Below are 9,836 nucleotides of genomic sequence, written 5' to 3'. Positions count from 1 at the left end.
CAAAAACTAAAGAAAAACACAAATCCTAAGTTGAGAACCAGAGCATTGTCTCTGACTGAACACAGAACGTCGTTCAGAGCCCAAATGTTCACAAAGAGTTCAGTTTTCTGTCAGTCTGTAGAAGCCAAACTCCACCCTCAGCCGAGCAGCCAGCAGCCCCGTCAGCATCAAGCTCACGTTCTCTGACCCTTCACCCCTCACACGGTTTTTCCTCCTATTCCAAATTGCTAGTTTGGCCAGTCCTGAATGGAAATTCATTAGTGTGTGGACAGATTTGTTTTTAGCAGAGTAGTTTGGACCATAGATAAAAAGACAGAAAGAAAAGTGTTCTCCTAAGCCCTGAAACCACGCCTTCAGGCGGCTGAAGAGTCTCACCAGTCTGGAGCACTCAACGAACAGATGGTGGATGGTTTCTGTCTGCGACCAGAAAGGACAGCTGTCCCCTGAGCCAGGATCCAGGTGCACCAGATACCCGTTTGTAGCTATGGCCCCATGTACAATCCTCCACTGGAGGTCTCCTGTCCGTTTGTCTACAGGGGGTTTGTACAGGGACCGCCAACAGCCCCTTGGGGAGGATCCCCTGCCAAAAGACTCGGTCCACCTCGACACCCTCACTCCTACCAGAGAGCGCAAGTTAGAGACCTTCACACTGACCTGATACGCTGCTTTCCTCCCCAGAGTCTCAAAGTTCCCCAACTGGCGTGTCTTTAGAGACAGCAGGATGTCCTCCTCATCCTCTAACAGCAGGACAGACAGCCAGGGGTGGCAAGACATACTCACATTCACCGTCCCATTGGTCAGATAGTGTACGGTCTCCAACAAACGCTCTGAGGACTTCTGGCAGGGAAGCACAGACCTCCTCCACCAGCCTGAGCAGCAGCCTGCTGGACCGGATGTTGATCAGTGGTGTCGTCACAGCTCTCTGAGGGACTGTAAAGACCTGCCACACCTGTAAGACGGACTGGTAGAACGGTGTCAGACCAGTTAAATCCACTGACTGGGGCTGAAGTTGGAACAGGTGTTTGTCATAACCTAAGCGTCCGGCCCTCCTCAGCAGCACACAGGCAGAATCAGTCCATGGCAGGCCGAAGCTGTCTGCAGTCTGAAGGCTGTGATGCATGATGCGATGTCCACCAGGCCCTGCCCTCCCTCCTGGACCGGCAGGTACAGCACCGCAGATCTCAGCCAGTGAAGCGCTGACCAGAAGAAGTCCACAACTGCCCTCTGGATGTCTTTCTTCAGGCCCTGTGGTGGAGGCAGGACTACCAGTCTGTGCCAAAGGGTCGAGGCAACCAAGGTATTGACAGTAAGGACCCTCCCCCTGTAGGAGAGCTGAGGTAGCAGCCATTTCCGTCCACTAGACATTCCTGTCACCTCATCAACATTAAAAAAACAATCCTCACCTTGAGAAATGAAACAGAGCGGTGATGTAGACAGAGAGAAGAACCAGTAACAGAAAGATGAAGTGAATCACATCCATCACCTTTCCCTTCATCGCTCTTCTTTAGCTTCCTGAGACTCGTCATGAGCTTCTTCAGACGGAAACGTTTCTTTTCATCTAAATCCTCCAAATCAATCTCTCTCTGTAATGTCACAACTCTTTTAATGAACTTGTCTGCTTCTGGAAAATACTCTGAAACCTCTACAGACTTTCCAAACATTTCATCCAGGAAGTTATTCATTTCCTCAGCTTGTACAGATCTCCACTGTGAGACTGTGAGTCTGTGACAGAGAGACCGTCAGAGTCGTACTCCATCTCCTCCTCAACACAAGCCCCCCCACTCTCCTCTGGACCAGCAGCCTGACTCTGGTCAGCTTCAGCTGCCGGCCCTTTACTGCTGCCTGCTCCACTTTCCCTCATACCTTCCTCTGTCACGGGAGTTCACGGTTAGGACCCAATAGCAAGACCACAGGAGACAGAGTACGGTAAAACTGATTTTATTTGCCCGAATAAAGAGGACAGGAAGGTGTGGAGCCCGTGGTCCGACACCAGAGGGTAGGCAGATCCATGGTGTGAGTCCCGTGGCTCGACACCGGAGGGCAGGCAGAGCGGCGGTGTGTAGTCCGTTAACTCAACGGAGGGCTCGGGGGATTCCCGGACCGGCGGACCCCGGAGGCAGGTGCTCGAGGCAGAAGATGATACGGGGTTGAAGCGGGTGAAAGACGGTACGACCTGACAACCCCAGCCTGCAGGACCAGAGTTGATATAGTGCCAGGGGAATGGTTAGTGGGACCTGAGTCTGGTGTGTCAGCCTGCAGGAGGTAATTGGCTGGAGTGTCCGCAGCTGTGCACAATCAGGGGTGTGGCCATGGGAGGTGTCTGGAGGCAGAGGACAAACACAGAGCACATGGCACACAATAACAAACGGGAATGACAGACACATGAGGAGAGGGGATCAGGGGAAACAGAGGTAACACACAACAGGTCAGACAGGGATCCTGGATCCTGACATCCTCTGCTTCTTTCCTTTCCTCTGCTTCTTTCTTTTCCTCTACTTCTCATCAATAACTTTATCTCCACCTGAATCATCTCTCTGTTCCCCATCCTGACTGTCTGTCTGGCTGCTGAGCCCCTCCTCGGCCTCGGCCCCGGTCGGCGGGTCATCGCCCCCCCCCCGCGGAGCAGCGACCTCCGCTGGCTCGTCATTTAGCGGAGCTCCGGTGTGATCGAGCACCTGATGCTACCTGTGCTAGCGTACACCATGTAGTGTCCCTCCCCATGCTTCACCCTAAAGGAGACCTCCAGCGTCTGTGAAGGACAGGTAAGGAACACCTGTCTTCTGAAGGACTGGACATGCTTGAGTTTATCACTCTTACAACCCAGACCCACAGTCCTGAAGCTGCTCGCCAGCTTCCCAAAGCGCTGCAGCTCTCGCTCCAACACCTGGTTGGGGATGAACGGGGGAACACCGGAGACGGTGACCCGGGTGGAGGGCACTGCGAGCGGGGAAACCTGCAGATACACGCCGTTCAGCGAGACGCCGCTCGATATTAACTCCGCCACAAAACGCTCCTCTTTCAAAAACACCAGCACACCTCTGTTCATCCTGGAGGCATAGGGCAGAACCGCCTCTACCGGGACACACGGGTCGGGCTGAACACGAACTCCATGCCTCAAAGACATGGACGGCGTCTCAGAGGACGCCATCCCCGACAACAAACGCGGTTCTCTGTCCGCCCAAAACACCAAAATACAACAACAACCTCAAACCACCACAACTCAACCACACAGTGAACTATGAAGAGATTGAAGAAAATTTGAGAAAAATCACCAAATATTTAGCAACGCTCTCCACAAAGTCCACCAGAGAGAGAGAGAGACAGGGAGAGACAGAGAGAGAGACAGACAGAGAGAGGGAGAGACAGAGAGAGACAGACAGAGAGAGGGAGACAGAGAGAGAGACAGACAGAGAGAGGGAGAGATAGAGAGACAGACAGAGAGGGAGAGAGAGAGACACAGAGAGAGGGAGACAGAGAGAGAGACAGACAGAGAGAGGGAGAGAGACAGACAGAGACACACACAGAGAGAGAGAGAGACACAGAGAGAGAGAGACAGAGGGAGAGACACAGAGGGAGACAGAGAGAGAGAGACAGAGAGACACACAGAGAGAGAGACAGAGGGAGAGAGACACACAGAGAGAGAGAGACAGAGGGAGAGACAGAGACACACAGAGAGAGAGAGACAGAGAGAGGCTCTTTATGTCTCACAGATATTCATATATTTATTTAAACCTCAGATAATGTTTTCAAACAGATTCAAGTTGTATTAATAGTATTAATATTTGAGTCGTCTTCTTATTAAATATAAACTCAATAAAGTTATGACAATAATCGGAGCTCTGAGGGCTTTTCCCGCCATGTTTATCATTTATAAATAAACATAAAACACATATTATGACGCTTTAATTAGTTCAGTGTTTATATACATGGGGCGGCCGTCGCCGTCCTTCCATCAGAGGATCCCCGGCTCCGCTCCGCCAGTCGCATGTCGACGTGTCCTTGAGCAAGGCACTTAACCCCGTAGCTGAGCCTACGGAGCGTGTGATCAGATGTGAATCTGATCTGTAAGTCGCTTTGGATGAAAGCGTCTGTAATGTAACGAACAATCACATCGTGTCAGCCAATCAGCATCGAGGTGAACGTAAACACCTCCCGTTGTTTACCGAGACAGACAGCGTTATGAAGCAGTTCTGTCTGTCGTCATTTAAAGAGAAACAGACCGATCTGAAATCTGAATCAACAAGATGAAAGAAGAAAACAAACCTGCTGCCGGAAGAGATCCACCTGTCTGTCTGTCCACCTGTCTCTCTCTCTCTGTCTGTCTGTTTATCTGCAGGATGGGAAGATGCAGACGGAGAGAGAGGAGAGGAGGAGGATACAGCTCTAGGTACCCGGATGTAGAGCTGTATCCGTCAACAGAAATCTGTGAGTGAACTAAATACGGTGACGTCACGAACCTCAGCAGGAAAGCTCCACATATATATATTAAAATATATATTTATATAGCATGTTAACATATAATTATACACTACATATAACATGTTAACATATAATTATACACTACATATAACATGTTAACATACAATTATACACTACAATACATAGTTGTAGCATTAGTAGTAGTAATTGTATTTAAGTACAATACTTGAGTAATTGTACTTAGTTACATTCCAGCAGACACATTGTTGTGCCATAGCTAAAATTAGCTAGACATAAAATGCTACTTTAACAATAATACATGTTTAATACAATTGAAATGTGTATCTCAATAAGTACTTTTACTTTAGTACTTGGCTGATACTACTTCAGTACTTTTACTTTAGTACTTGGCTGATACTACTTCAGTACTTTTACTTCAGTACTTGGCTGACACTACTTATTTTACTTGTAACAGTCTTAGTATAGTATCCGAGTAGTTCTTCTACCAATGTGTACTACAGATCATTGTTGACTTCATTACCCAGAATGCCCTTCAACACAAACTCAACCAGATGTGTGAACATCAAACTAAAGTTCACTTCCGGTCTCTGGAGATTTTAGCCACAACCTGTGACCTTCATCAAGAAACACATCATAAAGAATAAATCAAATGTTTATTTATTGTTCTTCATGAAACTGATTATTAACAATTCTCCTTCTTCACACAGTTAATTATTCATAAGTGAGAGAAAAACACACAAACATTTTAACAGTAATAAAACATTAATAAGAAACAGAATATTGCACAGAACACAAAGCTCTTGTCTCCACCCGACAGTCAGCGAATCAAACGCACCTCAGACACAGAAAGACTTTAATCAGCTTCAAAGAGAAAACTTGAGTCTCCAGACAGGAAACTACATGTTCAGTATTTTCAAAATAAAGCGCTGCCAGAACATAATAAAACTAACTGAAACGGTCAAAGACATACAATTCCACAGGTGTGAAAATCAAACACACCTGAAGTGAGGAAACGTTTTGACTCTTTCTGTTAAAAATAAACGTCTCAAATCAAAAAGTCATTCTGACAACATTTCTAATCAAAGAACATAAATATAATAGAAACATAAACTCTGATCATCAAGATAAGATCATTTATCAACTTTATAAATCATTTTAAAGTCAAATAATAAAAGTTGTTCTGACAGAATAAAGCTCTTATTTTCTCACTTCCTGCTCTAATTATCTCATTAACTGAACTTTTGTGATTATTGTTTAATAATCATTAAAGCAACAAATACAAAAACAATGGAGCCACGGTTTGTGGGCGTGGCTTCTGATGACATCACCACGCTTAGTATACATGTATGTATTCTACATGTACTACATGTACACATACTATATGTAGTATATGTACTACATACATACTACATGTAGTACATATAGTATGTATACTACGTGTACACATACTACATATAGTATGTACATGTACACTATGTAGTATACATAGTATGTGTGGTATGTGTACATGTAGTATACATGTACACATAATGTGTATACTACATGTAGTATACACAGAGTACACACGTAGTATAAATCATCACTTTGTCGTATTGATTTAAATAATCTCCAGAATGAACCAGACCATTTCACCTCGTCTACCATTTCCCACAATGCAACAGTCTGTGGACACTATTTCATCCCTGAAGTGAAGAAACAGCAGAAATCTAAAGTGTACGTTTGAATTGAAACAGTTGAAATAAAGTTGATGTTGAATCTAAAATGTTTAGAGCTCAGAAACTTTACAAACTAATAAACTGGATTATTCATGTTTTATGTTTTAACTTTCTCCTCAATCACGTCATATTTCATCATGAATACATTGTTTAATGTGTATTGTATACTGTGTCCTCCTCTTCATCTCCTCCTCCTCTCAGCTCCATGGAGGGATCTCTTCTCCAAACTTGGAGCAGTGAGCAGCATTTTTAGCTTCTAACAGAATCTGAAGAACAAAGTTTCATTTTATTTTTCTAAAATAATGAATTAATATTAATAATAACATTATGTTATTAGTTATGTAGAACAATAAACATTGAAGCTGCGAGCAGCATTGATCGAGGGTCCTGGCATCTCTCTGGGTGACGCGGCCATGAATTTCTGTGACCATCACACTCTGCGTGCACGAGTGAGATATTTCCTGCGTCGACCAGCAGCGTAGCAAGATCATGTTGCCAGGTCTTAAGCCTGAAATGTTTTGAGTGTACCTCCGATACAATCATTAATGTAAGCCTTTAAAGATCATTAAGAAAATGAATGTGTGTGAATGCCCTTCAGTGTTTGTAACATGACAGACTGTCAGTTTACTGGGATGGGGTTCAACTCCCTGCAGTGTCCTGCTGATTGTATTTGGACTTACATGAAAGTTAACAAAACAGTAGTGCCATTTGCTGTTACTTGAACACTTTAATTTAACACTGTTTTAGTGTTAAATTAAAGTTCTTCTGTAACTTTAGATTGTAGTGTGAAGCATTCATTGTAACGTTTAACCTGATTGTCATGAAGAAGCTCTGGACAGATCATTTATACTAATGCCCACTGACATGGTTTGAAAAACCACTGTTATCTAACGTTTGCTCTCCAAGCATCTTAGTTTGCACATATTTAGATCAGAGAAGTCTTTTTCTCATGGTGTGCCCACAAACCCTTTCAATAAGTTCAGTGTTTGGGCCGCTGTAATTATAGAATCCTGCTTACGTCCGTGCTTATCAGTAGGTGGCGCTATGACGATGAGTTAATATTGGCATGCAGAAGTCCTAAAGCCATGACAGTCAACAAGCATGTCAAGTTTGGGACAGTTTTGACAAAGTACAGTCGAGTTACAACAGCTTGATGGATGATGGTGAACCATGTAAAATGGCCATCACACCATATCCACGTCGTTGGATGAAACCTAAAGCTTTTAGTAACTTTTATTCGCTAAGGTCTTTAGTTTGTTCTGACCAAGTTCTAAGCTGATCGGATTAATTCCCTAGGAGGAGTTTGTAGTACAGCACCTGGAAATGGAAGAAAAACACGAGAAATTCATACAAAATTCAAAATGGCTGACCTTCTGGTTGGGTTTAGAGCATGGTCCCAAGAGACTTTATTTTAAGTCCACATGTGATACATGTGCCTACCAAATCTTGTAAATCTATGTGAAACGTACAGCGAGGGCTGCTTCGTCTAAATATTGTAGGGGGCGCTATTGAGCCGATTTGTCCCTCTGAACCAATAAAATCATATTATACAACTACATTTTGGGCTGTAATCTGTGTGCCAAGTTTGCTTATGTTTCGAGCATTTCTAGCCTCTCAAAATTACCTTCGCTTTTCACGGCGAAGACTGCGTCGCCACGGCGACGGCGTTCGACGAAACATCAAAAGCTTCATGGACTGGCATTATGAACTTCTTACATTTGTGTGGAACTAATGTGATGTTGATCTGATTTACCTACTAAGAGAAACAAGCCAAAGTATAAAGACTAACTTCCTGTTACCAGTAGGTGGCGCTATGACTATGATTCAAAATTGGCCTGCAGATGTCTTCAGGCCTGGAGTCTAATCAAACATGTGAAATCTGGTAAAGATCTGATGATGTGGAGTCGAGTTACATCAGTTTATTCGTTCATGGCGAAGGATCGAAATTCGCCGAGCCGCCACGTCGCCGCCCTTCAACAACTTCTTACAATCTTCACAATGAAGCATTATCAAGGTCTTAAGGCTGTTCTGACAACATTTTAGAGGGATCTGATTGATCTGTGAGGAGCAGGATGTCAAAGTACACAACCTATAACTTCCGGTTGCCACTAGGTGGCGCTATTACTATGATTCTAAATGATCATATAGATGTGTTCCGGGTCAGGATGTTATGACAAATGAGAGATTTGGAGCAGATTCGACAATGTATGGCCTAGTTACAACAACTTCCTGTTTCATGGCGAATGGTGTTTTGTTGACGCCACGCCACGGATACATAGTTCGATAACTTTTTGATCTTTGAGTAACTTTTCGCTGCCAAGGTCTCAAGACCATACTGACCAAATCTGAAGTCAATCGGGTCAAATCTCTGGGAGGAGTTCATTAAAGTATGACGCCTTGAAATGGTCCAAAAACGTCATAAAATTCAAAATGGCCGACTTCCTGTTTGGTTTAGTGAAAAATTCCAAGAGGATTTTCTGTACGTCCCATCACGATCCAGATTCCTACCAAATTTCATACAGCTAGGTGAAACACAATGTTGGGGCTACTCAATAGGGGGCGCTATCGAGCCAATATTTCATACTGCAGCTGGACACCCCAATCACACTGCAATTTTCGCAAATTCTGGCTTGCGTGCAAAATTTCACAAAATTCCCAGTATCCCAAGCACCTCCTTTTTGCGATGAAACACGTACGATAATAATAAACATTAGAATAACAATAGGTCCTCTGCTCTGACTCCGTCGGTGCTCGGGCCCTAAGAACACATAATGAGGACTCACCTGGTGGTGGACGTAGGATTCACAGAGGTAGCACCACACAGACAGGTCACAGAAGCTCAGAACCATCGGGTGTTCAGACACAACGCCGTGAGTCACCATGTGCTCATTTACATAACGACCACACAACACCTGAGACAGGAAGGAGAACAGGTGAGATGCATGACATCATCAACAGGTGAGACAGAGTCTGTGATGGAGAGGTGATACAGGTCACCTGGTAGCAGGTGAGACAGGTCCAGTTCTCAGCGCCGGAGCCGCAGTCCTGACACGACTGGAAGACATCTATACCTGAGGGGGGTAGGGGCTTAACAGCATCCAGGTGAGGACACCAGGACAGAGGGTCAACCACGTACAGAGGGGTCTGAAGACACAGAGAGACAGACAGGTGAGTCATATGAAGACAGAGAGACAGACAGGTGAGTGATATGAAGACAGACAGAGAGACAGTATGTTTATAATTATTAAATAAAATAAATGAATGTCCTGACATCTGTCTGTCCTCCACACATCAGCTCCAGAGACGTCTCAGGTTTTGACCAACCACATGCTCCCTCTGTCTCTGGCTCCGCCCCCGCTCCAACAGCAGCCTCATCACCAGGGGCAACTGACTCTGGTACTGCCACGGCAACAGCCTGTGAAGGGTCAATAAAGTTTAAAATACACAAGACGACAGACGAGACGTCCACGACACAGACGAGACGTCAGCGAGACAGACGAGACGCCCGCGAGACAGACGAGACGCCCGCGAGACAGACAGACGAGGCGCCCACGAGACAGACGAGACGCCAGCGACACAGACGAGACGTCAGCGACACAGACGAGATGTCCGCGACACAGACGAGACGTCAGCGAGACAGATGAGACTCCAGAGACACAGACGAGACGTCCGCGAGACAGA

General features: G+C 45.2%; 1 protein-coding gene across 1 annotated transcript in view; it reads right to left on the bottom strand.

Annotated features, from left to right (window-relative positions):
* Nucleotides 1-5,933: 5,933 nt before the first annotated feature.
* The window catches only part of LOC116401340 (histone deacetylase 6-like), a gene marked incomplete at its 5' end in the record, with an annotated part of 8,258 nt that continues 4,355 nt past the window's right edge, over nt 5,934-9,836 (bottom strand). Inside the window, 4 exons of the mRNA XM_031879692.1 lie at nt 5,934-6,421; nt 8,939-9,067; nt 9,153-9,299; nt 9,427-9,570. Of these exons, the coding sequence (XP_031735552.1) occupies nt 6,353-6,421; nt 8,939-9,067; nt 9,153-9,299; nt 9,427-9,570 (489 nt within the window). The remainder of the gene's footprint in view (nt 6,422-8,938; nt 9,068-9,152; nt 9,300-9,426; nt 9,571-9,836) is intronic.

Source organism: Anarrhichthys ocellatus, unplaced genomic scaffold (genome assembly GCF_004355925.1).
Source record: "Anarrhichthys ocellatus isolate YVR2014 unplaced genomic scaffold, GSC_Weel_1.0 scaffold359, whole genome shotgun sequence".
NCBI lineage: Eukaryota > Metazoa > Chordata > Actinopteri > Perciformes > Anarhichadidae > Anarrhichthys > Anarrhichthys ocellatus.
Note: the sequence above shows the minus strand (reverse complement) of the source record. Positions and strands in the feature narration are given on the sequence as shown.